At 49.0% G+C, this 19,150-nt stretch overlaps 1 protein-coding gene across 3 annotated transcripts in view; it reads right to left on the minus strand.

The window, feature by feature from the left end:
- The window catches only part of IRAK2 (interleukin 1 receptor associated kinase 2), a 59,672-nt gene extending 41,239 nt beyond the window's left edge, over nucleotides 1-18,433 (minus strand). For 2 of the 3 annotated variants that reach the window (XM_057706651.1, XM_057706650.1), the window contains exons 1-2: nucleotides 18,306-18,431; nucleotides 10,689-10,871 (exon numbers count right to left, since the gene is read on the minus strand). In XM_057706651.1, the coding sequence (XP_057562634.1) occupies nucleotides 10,689-10,871; nucleotides 18,306-18,399 (277 nt within the window). In that variant the 5' untranslated portion in view covers nucleotides 18,400-18,431. Of the gene's footprint in view, nucleotides 1-10,688; nucleotides 10,872-18,305 lie in introns of all 3 variants that reach the window. The other variant, XM_057706649.1, reaches the window with a different exon arrangement.
- Between the last annotated feature and the right edge of the window lie 717 nt (nucleotides 18,434-19,150).

Below are 19,150 nucleotides of genomic sequence, written 5' to 3' on the forward strand. Positions count from 1 at the left end.
CTAATTGCCCTATCTCAGCTCCTCCATTGGACCTGTTCGACAGCTGCTAACGTGACTCATCCATCCTTATCCATTTATTCATTGTGTGAGGGACTGGGGATGCCAACCATTGTCAAAACTCACATGACGGCGACTTCCCTGGTGGTGCAGTGGTTAAGAATCTACCTGCCAGGGCTTCCTAGGTGGCGCAGTGGTTAAGAATCTGCCTGCCAATGCAGGGGACACGGGTTCGAGCCCTGATCCAGGACGATCCCACATGCCGCGGAGCAACTAAGCCCGTGTGCCACCACCATTGAGCCTGTGCTTTAGAGCCCGTGAGCCACAACTACTGAGCCCATGTGCTGCAACCACTGAAGCCCACACACCTAGAGCTTGTGCTCCACAACAAGAGAAGCCACGGCAATAAGGAGCCTGCGCACCACAACGAAGAGTAGCCTCCACTCACCGCAACTAAAAGAAAGCCCGCGCACAGCAAAAAAGACCCCACACAGCCAATAAAATAAATAAATAAATTTATAAAAAAAAAAAGAATCTACCTGCCAATGCTGAGGGCACGGGTTCGAACCCTGGTCTGGGAAGATACCACGTGCCAGGAGCAACTAAGCCTGTGTGCCACAACTACTGAGCCCATGTGCTGCAACTACTGAAGCCCGCATGCCTAGAGTCCATGATCCACAACAAGAGAAGCCACCGCAATGAGAATCCCACGCACCTCAACGAAGAGTAGGCCCCGCTCTCCGCAACTAAAGAGAGCCTGCGCACAGCCATGAAGACCCAATGCAGCCAAAAAATAAAATAAAATAAGCCACTGAAAAATAATCTGGGTTTTAAAAAATAAATACAACGCAATATTAAAGAATAAGAAAACAAATTTTTACAATAACAAAAACTCACATGACAGTTAAAAGAGATCTAATTTTAACTGGGAGGAGTTCTATGCTGAAAGCAAACTGGAGGAAAGGAGGGGTACCTGACACATACTTACATGGGGCGCCCAGGGTAGGCTTCTGTGCGCAGGCGCCAGCTAAGCAGAGACTCAAAAGGTGAGAGGGATGAGCCATGGGAAGGGAGTCGGGGCAGGACCAGCATTCTAAGGAGAAGGAGAAGCACATGCAGAAATCCTGAGGAAGAAGACAGGTTGGTGCATCTCCTCCAATGAAGGCTGACCCTAGTGGCCGAGCTGAATGAACGGGGGGTAAATAGGCAAGATGAGGTGAGAGAACTGGGCAGGGTTAGACCATGTGCGATCTCGTAGGCCATGGTTAGGTAGAACCTTACGATAAACCCCCTTGAACTGAGGTGCCCTGTAGCGGAGACAGTGCTTACCAAACATAGTCATTTGTTCCCTCTCAGACCCCTGCCTCCCTCGCAGTTAGGCTGGGGCGACACGACTGGTTCTGGCCGATGGATTTTAAGTGGAAATGCTATTGTCACTTCCCGGACAAAGCAATTAAGAGCCAGCGAGCCTCATCCATCCGTCTCATCCCCTCCCCAGTGACCCTGAAAGCCGTGCATTCCCGATGGCGTGCTGAGGCACAAGAAGGCAGGAGGCAGCACTGGCCTTTGAGAAATCAATTCTCTGCTGTGTTGAACAACTGAGATTTCTGGGTTTATCTGTGACTGCAATGTACCGTAGCCCATCCTGATTAATGGGTAACCTCAACACGTGTCCTAAGCTCATAACCCAGAGGAGCTGCTTACGACAGCATCGCACAGAGCGGGGGCTCAGTGAACCGCAGCTCCTCTCCCTCCAGCTCCCACCCATCCTCTCTGAAAAACTAGGGGCTGGCTTAAAGGCACTGCACACGCCTCTCTGTCCATGCTCACATGCACTCCCGAGAAATCTGCAGTGATTAAAGCCTCCTTCTTTTCCACTGGAGTAACTAACACGCAGAAGGAGACCAGCCTGAGCCCCACAGCAAGGACCTTAGAAAAGCCTCGCATCGCTTATGTTCTGACGCTTCCCCATTTACAAGAAGAGCACACAGGGCAATGTCTATGCCTACTTTTCAGAGGGGAAAGTGAGACTTGATGCCATCTAGTGACCTCCCCCAGCAGGGGTTAAGGTCATGCAGACCTGCATCCCTTCCCAGCCCATTGCTTACTCTCTGTGTGGCTTTGGGTGAGTTACTTAATCCCTGCACCTCAGTTTCCTCATCTGTAAAATGGGAACAGTGAGATTTGTGAGATAAGATGCTTGCCTGGCACATATTAGGTGCTAAATACAAGTTATGACAAGCACTCAGGTAACAGTGACTCCTGGCCAGGACATTGGGGGGGTGGGGCAGGTCTTGGACCAGTGCAGTGCCACCCCCAGGGGCAAGATTCCAGGATTCCTAGGGTCTGAGTCCTTCCCACACTTTTTTGTTTCCCACTGGTAGGAAAGGGGCAGATTTGGGGAAAACCTCCAGAAGAACATACATGAGCCCTGTCTGGCCCTTGCAACAGCTCAGCCTCTTTGGGAGAGAAAGGGTTTGTTCTCTTCCATTTCACTTTAGGCAGATAGAAATTCCCCACCCAGTGAGAGCCTGGCTCCAGGAAGGAAATGACTTGGGCTGAGCCGCCAAACCAAAAGTTAGAAACTGTGAAGGTTGCACAACCAAGAAGAGACTGCGTGAAAATTGGGAAACTTGAAAGATACTCCCAGGAAGACAGTAGCAGCAGATGGGAAGATGACACCTTCTTCTTGCCTGCCTCCCTTGGAGTCCCTTCAGTTTCCAGAAGTTTCCTGCTTTCCTACTCAGTTGACACCTGGAACCTCACAGGCCCCGGTTCCCCACCGTGGCCAGAGCAATGGGGGTACTCCCAGATAGAACCCCTCCAAAACCTTCCCTTCACTCCTGATGAAAGCAGACCTGACCATGCCCAAGCATCGCTCCTTCCCACGACTGGGCCTTTGTACGTGCCGGTCCCTCCGCCTGGATACGCCTGTGTGGTTGGCCTGCGCTGGTCCCTCAAATGGAGGCTCAACTTTCAGTTCCTTGGGGAAGCTTCCCCAGGTTAGATCAAACCTTCCCCTCTCCCACCCTCCTGCTTACCCACCCACCCGACCTATGCTTCTCCTTTAAGCACTCCTGCTGTGGCTGGGCACACATCTCTAAGCCAGCATCCTATTCACATCGGCCTCCCACCCTGAACGGTAAGCTCCTCGAGGTCAGAGACCTTGTCTGTACTTCCACTGCTGTGTCCCCAGCACCTAGCACACAGCAGGCACTTGACAATATAGCTCAGTTCACTGTCCAGATTCTGTGTATCTAACTCTCTGTGGGGAGGAACGAGGGAGGGTGTCCCCTCGTGGATCAGGCACACCCGATTCCGAGCCTCCGTGCTCCGAGTTAGAGCCATCAGAGCCCGGCCATCAGCAGGCTCCGCTGCCCTGCCTGCCTCAGTGGTGTGTAATCAGCGCCAGAGCTCAGCTGTGATGACAGCTGACCTGCCTCAGGCTGGAAGCCACAGCTCTCACACTTCGGCCTCTGCCTTGAATCCAGCTCCTGAGCAGCCCAGATGCCAGCACCTGGACTCCGGAGCCTGGCTCATGGTCCTCTCCCTAAGCCTCGTGGTCGGGAAAGGGCCCCCTCAGGAGCAGAGCTCTCACGTTTTAAGCCCCAGGGTGATGGCCGGCCCTAGGCTCCAGGGAAAGACTCTTCCGATGCTGAATGCTGGCCTGACCGTGCAAATGCTGCCCTTGACTCCCCCAGACTCTCTGTCATGATGCTCCCTGGGATGCCCAGCAACTGTACCACGGCCACCACCATCTTACCAGAGCAGTGATTCCCGAAGTGTATCGGTTCCATGGGAATATTAATAAGTATCAAATGAAAAGGGGGCTCTGTGGTCAAATGTAAATGGAAAACGCTGACCTAAACAGATTTCTTTTCTACAGAGCCTATCAGAGACCTAAAACACTGGTGTGCATTGTGACTCCAAAGGTAGGGGGCACTGATAAAGCCTCAGATTTCCCAAGGTTAGTTACTCATAAACCCTTTGTTTGAAGGGGGTAACTGACTGGAGCGCACACCTGGGGCATGTGATTTGGGAAATGCTACTCTATACCATGACTCACCCTGTGGACATCCTATGCGCACGGTACTTTCCCCATCTCAAAAAGACATTTTTCAATCAGGACACAGAGGCAGCATTCCTCTTCCCGTCCTAACCCAGAGACCGGGGCTTCGTGGAAGACCCAGCTCTTCCCTATGGGCTCAGAGGAGCCTGGAGATGTGAAGACATCCATGGAAGACCACTTTGTGACTGGTCTTTGCCAGAAGTCGGGAGGTGAAAGTGGAGAGGGGAGGGTAAGAGAGGGCAAGGTAACAACGCTTCATCTTACAAAGTGAAGCATCAAGAACAAGAGCTAGAGCTAACGGAAAAGCAATTATATAGGTAATGATATTCATTAAAAGTTAGAAAAACAACCTACAGACCTATAGAGGAACTAAAAATTCATCTACAGATTACAGAGGATATAAGTGTATTGGGAGGAAGGAGGGGAGGAAGTATGTAGAGCCAAACCCTCTTCTAGAAAGTTAATGCGTAATATAGAAATTGATATATATGAAAAGAACAGAAGCACATTATTTAGAGATAGTACAAATGTGGTAGAGAATATCCATTCCCCTTGTCTTCCTACATTCTAGAAGTTTTAGCTAGACATATGGCTGCTAAAAACCACATTTTTTAGCTACATCCAGACTCCCTTTGCAGCTAATTATGGTCATGTGACTAGGCTCAAGCTAACAGAACTTAGCAAAGTGATAAAGTGCATCTTCTAGATTGCACCCTTAGAAGGAAAGAAAAGTCCCCTCCCCTTCTTGCTGCCTGGAATGTGGAAAAGGGAAGAAGAGCAGGAGCGAGTATCTCACTCTGGACCCACCCTATCCGCTGGGCGTTGCCAAGCACACACACTACGAGTGGAAAGAAAGCCTCTTTTAGTGTAACCTGTTGTTCTTTTGGCCTTTCTTATAGGAGCCAAACCAATATGATAACGCTTCAGGTGGCAAGGACCCGGATGTTGCAGGCTGGAAAGCTGATTACTCTTTACTCTTCTTACAACAAAGCAAAACCAGCACCTGTGACCCTTGGAAGGCAGTCCATGTGCTAAGAGCACCCGTAACGCTAAGGGGAGAAGTTGAAAACGTTCTGAATGTTGTTGTACGTGGCTTCTCTTTTAGGGACCTCCAACAAAGGGAGAGGAACTCCACTGCAGCCAAACCATGTTCGAGCAGAGAGGAAAAGGAAGACTCTTGGCCTGTAGTGGACAGTCCATGTTGACCCAGAGCCCCGCTGTCAGGGGCCCTGAAGCGTCGGCCCCAGCAGGAGGTGATACCATGGCCCCAACCTTTCTAATCCCCACTCCACCTTTCTTAATCTACTGATAAACTTCAGGAGGGGCTCTCTGCCCGACACAGATCCCAGAAGCAAGAGTCAAATAAGAGTGCTTCCGTCCCATCCAAGCTATTGTTTCAGGTATGCACCTTAAATTAGGAGTAGAGGGCTTCCTAGGTGGTGCAGTGGTTAAGAATCCGCCTGCCAATGCAGAGATCACGGGTTCGATCCTAGCTCCAGGAAGATCCCACATGCCGCGGAGCAACTAAGCCCGTGTGCCAAAAATAAATAAATAAATAAATAAATTAGGAGTAGAGGCAGGCAGGCTGAGCACACAGGCTACTAAGTGAATGATCAAATCTTTCAGGGTTAAGAACTAAGCTATCTAGGCTGGATCATTAACTGTGGTTATCACATATAGAACTGATTAGAAGCCAAGAGACCAGAAGTTTCTAGCATTTTGAGAGAACTGTATTGCCAAAGAAACCACAGTCTTGGTGTGAAAAAAACCGGCCATTATTTGACCCCACAGCTCCTCTCAGGCCCCCAAACCTCTTCTCCCCAGCGGAAGTGGGCTGTGAAAGCCGTGGAGCACCCCATAAGGGCAGCCTCTCCAGTTCCCACTTCCGATGAGGCCACAGAGAACAGGGAGCAGGGAGGCACCCCCAATGCCCACCCCACCCCCCAAGACAGAGCCAGAAGTCAGAGAACCAGGTGCTGGATCAGTGGTGCTTAAACCTTTATCTGTCCTGAATATCCTGGAGGGAGACTCAGGACGCCACCTCTGGAGTTTCTGACGTGGCAGCTGAGCTAAGGCCCAAGAAACTGCAATTATAACATGTTCCGAGGGGATGCTGATGCGTAGATGTCTAGAGAACACACTTGGAGAATCACTGGTCAGCTGAGAAGAACAAGGGGCTGCCAGGCAGATCAAGCAAAGGACTCACTCCCCTTGCCAGAAGAGACTCCCTTGGGGAAAGCGTGAGCATGTTCTGTTTATGGGAAGAAGGGTGCGAATGGATATTTGGGTGGCCTGAAGCAGAGGGCTGTAGGAAGACAGCTGTCCCTCCAGTATGTATTCCCTCTCTTCTGGAGGAACAAGCTCTTCAGTTGTGCACACAGTCTCCCAGCTACAGATGACATTTCCCAGCCTCCCTTGAAACTAGGTGCGATCATGTGACCAGTCCTGGCCAATGGCCTGTGAAAGGAGGTTAGGATGCAGCTTCCAGGGACTGCGCCCTTCTTGTCAGCTGGAAGGCACGTGTGGAGGCACAGAGTAGCCATCTCAGGTATGAGCTGGCAGCAGGCTGTCGCAGACAGCAGAGCTATGAAAAAGAAAGAAATTGGTCCTTGACCCTGGGGAGCCGCCCTATCAGCCCTGGCCAGCGTGGACTGTCACAGGAGAGAGAAATAAACATTCGCCTTATTTAAGTCACTGTAGCCTGCCCTTAGTCACAGCAATGGACCTGGGGTGCTAATACAGTAAACTACCAAGAAACAGCTAAAAGAGTAAAAAGGGTTGACCCTGGCAAGCAGATCTGCCAGAAGAAGGAATGGTAAGCCTTCTGTACTACATTTATTCTAATTCTTACAACATTTAATGTTTGACAGCTGAATAATAATGGTCTTGGCAATTAAGGCTGAGAAAATATCAAGGAACAGAGACCCACACACCCAACTCTTTACACAATGGGACCAGCAGCCCCCACACGACATGATTCCAAGAGACTGGACGCACATGTGGCCCCCAGGGAAGCCCACACTCCACCTTTTGGTTCAGGTACAACCTTCAGAAGGCCTCTGCTAAACCCAAATATATGACCTGGAATCACAAGTCTTTGAGGACTTTACATCTGGGACTTTTGGTGTCTGGTTTTCAAGCTGTTTTATTCAAACCTATTCTGAAAGCTCTCTAAGAAGTGGTGGGCAGAAGTCAGGTTCTCAAACTGCTGGGGGCAGCTGACCAAGTTCATCAACAGTCTTCGAAAAGTAAATGCAAACTAAGGTTTAACTAAAGTTACAATTAGGGAAGGGAAAACTGACCAGTTGGAATAACAGAAACTTAATATGCCTCACATATGCCCTCTATATTCACTTCCAAAAAGTGACCAAGATTTATGGCACCTTTTTTTTTCCCTAATGAAAAAACAAAATTAAAAAAAAAAACACACAAAAACCCCCCAAGATACAAAAGGGGAAGTGTCTTGCCTGAGGACTGAAAGCAATAGTGACAACACAACTGAACTCCCAAAACAAAAGACATGAATGTGGAAACAGGCTTGAATCTTTCTTCCTCAGGCAATTTTAATCAGCAAGGCTAAGCAGCAGAGAAAAGAGGATTGGGGAACAGAGGTCGACTCTCACAGCCCTGAGAGCTTAGAGGCCGCTGGAATGGGAAAACGGGGAACTGAATAAAGTTCTAAGAAGAAGAAACACTGATGGACAAATAACACTGTTTCCTGGAAGCCCAAACACTGCATGCAGTGAAGTTCCCGTGAGAAAAGCTAAGAATGAGGACTCTGATCCAGACACGCATGGATGTGGCCAGACCTGTGCCCTTGGGGGAGGCCGTGAGCCATTCCTGACCTCGGAGTCCTCAGGGGCAGAAGGGGTTCCTTAGATCGCCCACCTCGAGGGGCTGCTGGGAGGAGCCAAGCTCAGTGCCTGGCACCTCGAAAGTGCCCAGTCAGTGTCAGCTTCAGAGTGTCACGCTGCAATGAGTGTGTTTCTCTGAATCTGGCACTGTGTTGTATGCTGACCTCAAATCGTTAAGAATATGTTCAGGATTAGTCAACAGCCAGGTTCTGACGTCAATGGCAAGCTGGTGTGTCCAATGAGAGGCCTGTGTCTCAATCCCCACACGTCTCTGCCCCCAGGCCCCAGGACACCCCTGCAGCACCCCAGCACCCCACAGAGACAAAACTGGCGTCCCCACCCCCAAACTGGCCTGGGCAGGAGGCCCGGTCCCTCCATTCTAACAGTACCTGACCCAGCAGCTGCCCGCTCCCTCTTCGCAGCCCCTACTCCCACACCTCTCTCTCTCTGGCATCCTTGGGTGGGCGCGAGTTTCCTCACCTCTTTTTGAACCCATTAAGAGTTTATCACTAATTCTCTCACAACGTGAAAAATATTTGAAGGCACATCTACTCAATAATCAGACAAGCCAGAGAGGGGTCTGCAAGCAGCAACACAGGACACACACCAACCAACCAGTGTGCCACGGGTCTGAGCATGTCCCCACCTGTAAGGCCACCCTGATATCTCCTGATTTATCTCTGAGGGTGGGGGTCTCTAAGCCCCCACTCCTCCTCCTGGAAGCCCTCCCTGACTCTAGAAGGCCTAAGGTATAGTCAGGCAGGTGCTGAACTGAGGTCTGTTGGCTAGCCAGGTTATTCCCAGCTCTGGAACCCCAGACAGGACAACTCTGGGGCCCACGGGGTCTTCCGCAGGCCTCTGCAGCTCTGAATGCCCTGCTGTCTGCCTCCCACACCTGCTTTATGCTAGGTCCTGCAACACCCAGGGGTTTTGCACAAGGGCCTCTGTTCCCTCTCTCCTGGGCTCTCTTACAATCCAACCTTCACGTGACTGTCTTCTTTCTATTCCTCCAACTTCACCTCCTCAGACTGGCCTTCCATGACCACCATGTTCTAGAAGGCTCTCCTATCTGGTCACTCCATCCCCTTATTTTTACTTGTTTTCCTGTCTACTGACTGTCTCCTCGTGACTGTGCTCTCCATGAGGGCAGAGGACCTGTCACTGCCCACCTGTATTCCAGGACCTCGGACAGCACCAGGCACTTCCTGGGCAGGGGGGCTCAGTAAGTACCTGCGAGAAGGCTGGCTCACTGACCCACACAGAAGGGGTCTCTTTGGGGACATAGCGGGGGGTCCAGTTGGAGATAATCGGGCCCCTCATCCCCCTGCCTCTGCTGAGCACTGGCTGAACACCAGGCCCTTGACATATTCTATTTCTTCAATTTCACAGGCATCCTTCAAGGCAGGGAGGTATTGTTTACTACCTGCTAAGTACATTCCCACCATGGTCGTATTCTCCTGTAGGAGGGCCATTTAGTAATACTGGTATCGATACCTATCAAAACCTGAAATACACAACGCTTCAACCCAGCCATTCCAGTGTTGAAAGAGCATCCCACAGCTAGATTCGCATGTGTGCAAATGGGATGCACATCCCAACACTGTACCCAAAAGGCAGCTGCTGGACGCCCCCTGAACGCCTATCGGTATATCATGGTACGTATGTCAAAGGGATACAAGGCAGCTGTTGAACGAACGTCCCAATGTGAAACAATCTGCAAGACCGACTGCTAGGTGAAAATAAAGGGGACAGCTGAGTGCGTGCTGTTCTATCTACTCTCTGTGTTAAAAAGTGTTGTAGACATAAACATACATTTGCCTAGACAATTTCTAGGAAGATAGACAAGACATTGTGACTAGTGGTTACTTCTTGGGATGCCAAATTAAGAAGTAGAATAAAGACATAAGTAATTTTTACTATAGACTTTCTTGAACTTATATATTATAGCTATTTTAAAATTTCTACTTATTTATTTTTGGAATAGAGAACCAAAATTTAAAAGGCTGACAATAAAGTCTCTCTCCAACACCTAGTTCCCTGGCTGCCCAATTCCTCTCCCCAGGGGTAACCACAATTACTAATTTCTTATTTGGATGGTAAACTCTTTCATTCAAATTTTTTAAGATTAAGAAAGGTTTTTTTGGGGACTTCCCTGGTAGCACAGTGGTTACGAACCCACCTGCTGGGCTTCCTAGGTGGCGCAGTGGTTGGGAATCCGCCTGCCAATGCTGGGGACACAGGTTCGATCCCTGCTCTAGGAAGATCCCACATGCCATGAAGCAACTAAGCCCGTGTGTCACAACTATTGAGCCTGCACTTTAGAACCCGTGAGCCACAACTATTGAGCCCATGTGCTACAACTATTGAAGCCAGCATGCCTAGAGCCTGTGCTCTGCAATAAGAGAAGCCACCGCAATGAGAAGCCCACCCACGGCAACAAAGAGTAGTCCCCGCTCGCCACAACTAGAGAAAGCCCACGCGCAGCAATGCAGATCCAACACAGCTAATTAACTAATTAATTAAAAATTTTACACTCATTATTTTAAAAAAAAGGTTTTTTTTTATTTTTTGTAATTTTTTTTTTTTTTTTAACATTTTGGCTGCCTCGAGGCATGTGGGATCTTAGTTCTGACCAGGGATCAAACCTGTGCCCTCTGTGGTGGAAGCATGGAGTCTTAAGCACTGGACCGCCAGGGAAGCCCCAGGAAAGGTTTTAAGGCCAGAGAGCACAGCTCATGCTGGCCACGAGGGGAACCTTGGTAACTCACAGTTGAGGATGATCTGGGCAGCGCGGTAGAGCTCCAGGTGGCACAGGAGGTCCAGCAGCTGCTGGACGGTGGCCTGCCGCATGCCCCACCACCACAGCAGCTCACGCGTGATGCTCACGCCGTGAGCCCGCTCCATGGACTTGATCTTCCGCAGCTGGGTCAGGTCTGTGATCACATAGGAGGCTGGAAGGCAAGCAAGAAGGAATGCTTAGGGTCGGAAGGGCAGCGCCTCCACCACAGGGCCACCATGCTGGCCCGGCTCTGTCCATCACAAAGCTGCCTGTCCCCAGCCTACCTGATCCAACCCAAAGCTGCCTGTCCCCAGCCTACCTGAAATTCCACCAGGAGCTGGGGTCCACCAGCGGCCCAAGTCATTCAATACCCGAGGGGACCAGCACACTCACACGTGAATGTAAATTTCAACTTGGCTGCCACACAAGACTTAGGAGAGAGACCACTGGACGAAAGGGTCAGGGACCTTGAGCGTTAGCTGCTTACTTGCTATGGGCACGTCACTTCCCCAGTGGGATGGGAGCCTTGGTTTCCTCTACTGTAACAGAGGGTAAAAGAACTTCCCTTCCAATCAGAAGCCCCATGTAGGCAGAGTTTTATCTGTTCCATTCACTGTTAGATCCTCAGAACAGAGAAGAGTGCCTGCCACAGAGTGCGGGCAGGGCCTGGACCAAAGTAAAGGCCAGGGAGGCACGCAGGGGACAAATTTTAGGGAGGCACTCACTCTCAGGGCCGGTCCTGCACCCGCAGCAGCCAGAGAGTAGGTGCTCCTATAATTTTGCCCTGGGCATCTCCTTCTCGTCACCTGTAAGCACCAGCCCTGGCAGGGGGAGCTGGACGAATGAATGAATGAATCCACAGCCCACCATGCTCACAGAACCATTATAAGGAGCAAGAGTGCCACGGATCTAAAAGCACGTTGCCAACTCTGAAGCACAATTTGCAGGGGGCTACTGTACGCAATACGAAAACTAATGCTTTCCTTCTTTTCATTTTTTATTATAAAATTAATGGCTATTCACTAAAGAAAATTTGGGAGAATGCAGGGAAAACAAGCTAATAAATGACACAGCATCCCACGAGGGTACTTTCCCTTTCCAAAACTCTCCCTGCAACACACACAGGTGTGCTTCTGGATGCAGTTGTTGCCAGACTGTAAGACTATGCATCCAGCCCTCATTTACTAACGTTGTACCATTAGCATTTTCCGAGTTGGTACAAGCTCTTCAAACATGGCATTTTTGAATGGTCATATAATATTCTGCTGAGTTTCCTGAAGTGAGGGAGGCATTTTTTTTCCTAAACCAGGACTAAAAGAATCAGACTTCAGTTTCAGGATTTCAGAAATCATGGAGCAGATATTTACATGAACATCAAGTCATATATTCATTCAACAAAATATTACTGAGCTCCAGGCCTGTGACAAGCTCTAGAGATACAGTGTTGAGTCAACCAGAAGCCTATGGAGCTTTTCTGTTTGAAAAATAGAAACATAAGTGAACTGAGTGGGGAAGAAGAAGACAAGAGACCAGCACCACATAACGAAGGGGCTCGATTTGCACCTGATCCTAAGAGCCACGGACACCAGGACACCATGGAAGACCTCAGAGCCAGGGAGGGACAAGATCATATTGTACAGCCCCTGTCCCTTTGGAGGAATGGGGAAGGCTGTGACAGCCTCCTGCAGAGAGAAAGCCTCTGGGAGAAGTGCTCTGTTGAGGATGGAAAGTTCTTGAGTTGTAGCTTTAGTCACTGGAAACCCCAGGCCAGAACCCCAGCCTGTGGGAAGTGATGTCAGCAGGATCAGGTGCTGCTTCCAGCGGCAGAGATACGAGGGGAGGGAAGAGGAAGGAACCCCTTCCTCCCAGCCCTGTCTGCACACAAGCTCTGTTCAGGGGGCTCACCTCCCACTCTCTGGAGGCAGCGTGATGTCATGGGAAGCACAGAAGCTCGGGGCTGTCCCCGGAAGCTCCACTGCGGCAGCAGCCGGCGGGAGCCCAGCCCCGCCCTCACATCTGTGGGCTGCGAGGAAGAGGAATTAAACCCAGAGCTGCCTTGCAGTGTGGACATTGTAGCTCCGTGACAGCGGCCTCTCGTACGGTGTTCACCTGTTAGCATTTAACAAGACCCTTAAAACAGGGTCAAGACAAGATAGAGATCTTGGAGGGATGAGTCACTGCCGAGCACCCTGCTGAGTCCATGGCTCTTTGCCCAACACACACAAGTAATACCTGGTCATTACAGAACATTTGGAAAGATGGGAGAAAATCAAAACCCCTGTGATCATCCCACTTGGAAGACCCCAAGAAAAGCAATGGTTATACTCTTACTTCTAATCTTCCAGACTTTTCTATTAGATATAAAAATACATGCTTATGTCAGCAGGATGGTACAATGGTGAGTTCAGGGCCCAGACTTTGGATTCTGAGCCCGGAGTTCAAATCTTCTTTCTGCTACTTACTTGCCATGTGCTTGGGGAACACCCTTCACGTCTCCCGGTGCCTCAGTTTCCTCATTTGCAAATGAGGAAAACAACAGCACCTGCCTCAGAGGTTGCTGTAAGCATTAGATTAGTTATATGTATAGAGTAATATGTATGTGATATAAATATTCACTGTAATTGTTAAGACATCTACACTCTATGAAAACCTGCTTTTATCCCCAGTGGTTAACATTACATGGTGACCATCCCGCCTGGTCTGAGTTCCTGGATCCTGCAGGACTCAGTAGAGAACCTTGCCCATCTTCAAAGCTCTCTGGAGCAGAGACAGCACAGCCTCCTGAAGTGATCCGCCCTCGGGTGAAATGCCCTTTGTCTGGACTAAACAGACTCCTTCCTGGTTGAGGGAAGGGGAAAGCATCTTGTCCCCTAAGCCTCTCGGCAACTCATCCCCATTTTACAGATGAGAAAACTAACGTCTCAGAGAGAGGCAGTCACTCGCCCGAAGCACAAAGCTAGGCAGGGACAAAGCAGGACTGTGCATGAAGGCTGGCCCGTGCACGAGAGAGCAAGATGGGGAGCCATCCAACAAAGGAAGCCCTGCCCCAGAGCCCCTTGGAATACACCTGGGGTGAATGAAGCTGTGAGAAGCCTGCTGTCCCTCAAGGGCAAAAATGGATGAGCCACAATCATAGGGAACTGAACAGGAGGCAGCCACGTTATCTGTCAAAACTGCCAAATCCAAAGATCGTGCATACTTGCAGCTGCGTGATTTTCTGAATCACTTTATGGATTTCTCCACCTCTACTTCCCAGGATCACAATCAGCCCTAAGGGATGCTCTCTTGTAAAATGACGCACATGATCTGTAATAGTCAAAAACTAGGATGTCATTTTTTTTAAAAAGAATAAATTGTGGCATACGTGGTAAGGTTTTTCAAACTCAAAAAAAAAAAAAAAAAAAAGACTTGCAGAAGCTGAGACTGGAAGGACAATCACAGTCACTTGTGCTGAACAGAAACCCATGGAGTGCTGTAACTTGCCAAGAAGCTGCTACCTGATGGGCACTGCTAGCTCCCAGCCCAGTGACCTCTGACCCAGCTGGCCAACCATGGGCTCCAAGCCATGCCGTGTCCCCACCGTCCCCACATCCTTCAGCCCATCATTCATTCAAGTGGCGCTGTGTGTCTGCCCACTGGCCGGGCACTGCCCCAGGCATTGAGAATACAGGAGTGAACTAGATGGGTGATGTCCCTGCCCTCGTGGCACTTACATTCTATGGGGAGAGACAGACATAAACAAATAAGGAACAAGGTCAAAACATGTTAAGAGGAATGAAGAAAATAAGACGTGCTGATGAGATAAAGAGGGAGAGGGGACAAGGTCAGCCTCTCAAACAAGGTGACATACGAACTGAGAACGGAAAGACTGTGGCCCCCCAAAGATGTCAGTGTCCTAAACCCCAAAACCTGTGAATATGGTACCTAATATGACAAAAGGGACTTTGAGGATGGCATTAAGTTAAGGGTTTTGAGATGAGATTATCCTGGATTATCTGAGTGAGCCCAAGGGTCCTTATCAGAGGCAGGCAGGAGTGTCCAACTCAGAGAAGATGATGACAGAAGCAGAGGTCAGAGAGAGAGATTTGAAGATGCTACCCCGCTATCTTTGAAAGTGGAGGAGAGGACACAGGCCAAGGGATGCAGGCAGCCTCTAGAAGTCGGTAAAGGCAAGGAAATGGATTCTCCCCTAGAGCCTCCAGAAGGACAGCTGCCCTGCCGACACCTTGATTTTAGGACTTCTGACCTCCAGCATTGGAACAGAATCATGGCTGTCTTTAAACTATTAAATTTGTGGTAAATTGTTACAGCAGCAAGAGGACACAAATAGAGACTAGAAAGCCAGCCGTGTGGAGGACCGGAGGAAGAATGTCCCAGACAGAGGGAAAGCAAGTACAAAGGCCCTGCGTCTAGACCAAGGAGGCCAGTGTGGCTGGAGTGGGGTGAGCATGACGGGGTGTGGGAGGAGAGAAGGTCAAAGTCAGTGGGGCTCAGATTGTGTCAGATCGGGCAGGGCTGGTGAGGAATCTGGATCATAACATAAATCACTGGGAAGGCTCTGAGGACCCTGAGCATCCCTGGTGTCTCCAGGGCCTAAGGAGCCAGAGGTATTCTCCACAGAGGATGTACAAATGCACATGAAGAGACTCCCAACATCATTAGTCATTACAGAAATGCTGGTGAAAACCGCAGCAAGAAACCACTTCTCACCTGCTCAGATGGCTAGAAACTCAGAAAGACAGACAATAACACGTGCTGGGGGTTGGGGGGAACGTGGAGAAATTGGGACCCTCATACATTGCTGGTAGGAATGTGAAATGGTACACACATTTCTGAAAACAGTCTGACACTTCCTCAAAGTGTTAAACATAGAGTACCCCATGACTCAGTAATTCCCCTCCTAGGTATCTACCCAAGGGAAATGAAAACATACAGGCACACAAAGACGTACACAAGTGCACACAGGAGCATTATTCATAACAGCCAAAAAGTGGAAAGAATCCAAAATATCCATCAACTGACAGATGAATAAATAAAATGCGGTACATTCATATGATGGAATATTATTCAGTAATAACTAAAGAGAAATTAAGCACTGATACATGCTACAACATGGACAAACCCTGGAAACATGCTAAATAAGCCAGTCACAAAGGACTATAGATTGTATGACTTATTCCATTTGTATGAAATGTCCAGAAGAGGCAATGCCTAAAGCTGGGGGGAAATGGGAGATGTGTGTGAGTGTTGGGGGAGACAGTTGAGGGATTTCTTTCTGGGGTAATGAAAATGTTCTAAGACTGATTTGGAGACAGATGTACAACTCTGCATATACTAGATGCCATTGAATTGTACACTTTAAACGGGTGAACTGCATGGTAGATGAATCATATCTCAATAAAGATTTTTTTTTTTTAAGTCATACATAGAGAACAGACTTGTGGTTGCCAAGGGGGAGGGGGTGTGGGGAAAGGATGGTTTGGGAGTTTGGGATTGGCAGATGTAAACTATTATATATATTGATAGAATGAATAAACAACAAGGTCTTACTGTATAGCACAGGGAACTATATGCAATATTCTGTGATAAATCATAATGGAAAAGAATTTTTTAAAAGAATGTATATATATATTTGTATAACTGAATCACTTTGCTGTACAGCAGAAATTAACACAACATTGTAAATCAACTATATTTCAATTTAAAAAATTTTTGCTAAAAAAAAAAAAAAGTCATAGGTGTGCCTTCTAAAATATCAATAATATCCGAGAAACAGAAGTTGTCCTGGCCTTCACAATTGAGGCCAATGTGGAAAAAACTAGAGACAGTCTCTTACGCAAAGTGTTTGTCCACTGCCCAGGAAACAGTCGAAGCAGTTAAATCACAGATCATCTGAGCAAAGGGACACAGTGCATTCTAGAAAATCAGATGGTGACAGACTTTCTCAGAGGTGCCCTAACATGTCACCAGGGACTGCCTCTGTGAGAAGGAAAGGGAAGGCTGAGGACCAGGGAAGGGAAAGATATTTACTTTTCCCTCTGTCCCAGGATCATGATTTACACCATTTAACCTAGTACCTCTGTTATTTTTTTCCACTAAAAGGTTAACACAAATGTACACTGAAAATTAAAACCTTAATCCATGTTGCTAAAGAATATTGCTTGGCAAGGAGAAATAATTGTGATATAGTTTAAGTGAAAAAAAGCAGGCTAGCAGAATGTAGGAAATGATACAATTGTTGGAAAATGTATGTACATAAATAAATATGGTTAGTAAAAAAGGCTAGAAGGCGTAAGACACCCAGCACTCTACGGGCACACAGTGAGAGGCCAATGCATGTTAGCAGCTGCTGTTGTTATTACGATAATTGGCATCCAAATGGTAAGAATGGAATCCCTGAGGTGGAGTTTGTTTCCCACAGTATTTTGCAATAAGCGTGTATTATTTTTGTGACTGGTTTAAAACAGGATTTCTGAACCTCAGCACTACCAACACTTTAGGCTGGATAGTTCTTTGTGGAGGGGGCTGTTCTGTGCATTGCAGGACGTTTAGCAATATCTCTGGCCTCTACTCACTACATCCCCTAAGTTGCAACAACCAAAAATGTCTCCAGACATCAGCAAATATTCCCTAAGGGGGCAAAGTCACCCCTGATTGAGAACTACTAGGTTAAAATATACATTATTTCCTCAAACTGTATGGATAACAACATACATGTTCATTGTATTATTCTTTCCACTGTACATAAATATTATATTCTCTTTGTACAAATGGTATACATTATAACCTCAATTTTAAAGAAAATATAGATATTACTTTAAAAATAAGGTGGCACCAGTCACATTGACTTAAAACATAAAGCTAAGAAGGATGATTGCTAACACTTCCTTAATACTTACAAGAACCTCTGACACACAGGTGTCAAGTGCTTTTTGTACAATTTTCATTCCTCACAACCACCTCCAGTTTACAGATTAAGAAGCTGAGACTCAGAGAGGTTAAGCAACTTGCCCAAAGTCACCAGCTCAACGTGGTGGAGCCTGGACTACAGGCCTCTGTTTGGGGGCCTGAGGACCACACACGCAGCCTCCCCCAGGATGCCAAGCCCTCAGCCAACCACCAGGAGCAAACAAACAAAATACACCGAGGAGTTACGATGTCCTGGCAGGGCCAGCCGCAGGGGTTCAAGGCCCACTCTGCCACTTAGCAACGCCATACCCTGCCCCCCCAAAGTGACTCTACCTCTAAATCCGTGTCGTCGGCTGTAAGATGCGGTAAGAGAAAGACGCATTTTACGGCCGCTCGTGGAAATTAAATGAGATAATCCATGTCAGGTGCTTACATCAGGGCCGCGCATACAGTAAGCACCAATCACTGCTGACAGCGATCATTTTCAGCTTCACTGTAAATAGCGAAGTCGAGCCGGTCATGACCTGGCGACAGACTGAGGAAAAGCAGAGATCGTCCGAGATCACCTAGCACCTTCCAAGATGACCACAGAGAGGGGGCAGCGCCTGCCGGACGGCACACAGCGAGCCCCGGGATCAGCACCCTGGTAAACAGGAGGCGAGGGGCGCTTAGCAGGGTCGCAGGGGGGCCCACTCACCGAACTGCATCCAGTCCCACTCGCTCAGCGTGTCCATGTTGCGGCACAGGTCGTCCAGCACCCAGGAGGGCAGCTGGTAGATGTAGCAGGCCATGGCCGGGCTGTGAGGGCGGGCGGGCGGGCGCGCGGACCACGGCGTCCACCGCGGCGGGTCTGCGCTTCTCTGCCCGCCGGCCGCTAGGTCCACCCGACGCGGGCCGCCCGGGAAGTGGGTGGGGCCGGCCCTGGGCGCGACTGCCCCCCAGCGGCCACCGGGGGCGCGACGCCTCCCGGCCAGCTAGACCAGCAGCTTCGAAACCGGGAGGGTCGGAGCCAGGAGGGGAAACAGGCCCAGAGCAGCGAGGCAGCGCGTTTGCGGCCACACGGGAATTCCGTGGCAGCCCGCAGAGACCCTCTGACTCCACCTCCAGGGCTTCTGGCCCTCTGCCGCATACGAGTCATTCAAGAGAGAGTCTGTTCATTCTAGGTGTTGGAGATGCGTAAGAGGAGAAAACTTACAAAAGTCCTTGTTCTCGTGGGACTTAAAATATAGATGGGGTGGGAGTGGGGCGGAGGAAACTAGCAATAAATAGCAGTATTGAATAAGCAAATGACATGAAACGCTAAAAGGTCACAAGTGCTATTGTGGGGCGGGGGTGGGGGGGCAGTTCTTTAAGAGGACTCAGGAGTTCAGAGCAAGCAGGGAGAGGAATCTATCAAATAGGGTAGTCAGGAGAGACTGTGATTTTAAGGGTATTTATTTATTTAGAAGGGCTAATATTTACAGAGCAGCTACTATGTGCCAGGCACTGTTCTAGGTGCTGGGGATCCCTCCGAAGGAAAAAGCACAAAATCCCTGCCTTGGA

Source organism: Hippopotamus amphibius, chromosome 13, assembly GCF_030028045.1.
Source record: "Hippopotamus amphibius kiboko isolate mHipAmp2 chromosome 13, mHipAmp2.hap2, whole genome shotgun sequence".
In the NCBI taxonomy this organism is placed as follows: Eukaryota; Metazoa; Chordata; class Mammalia; order Artiodactyla; family Hippopotamidae; genus Hippopotamus; species Hippopotamus amphibius.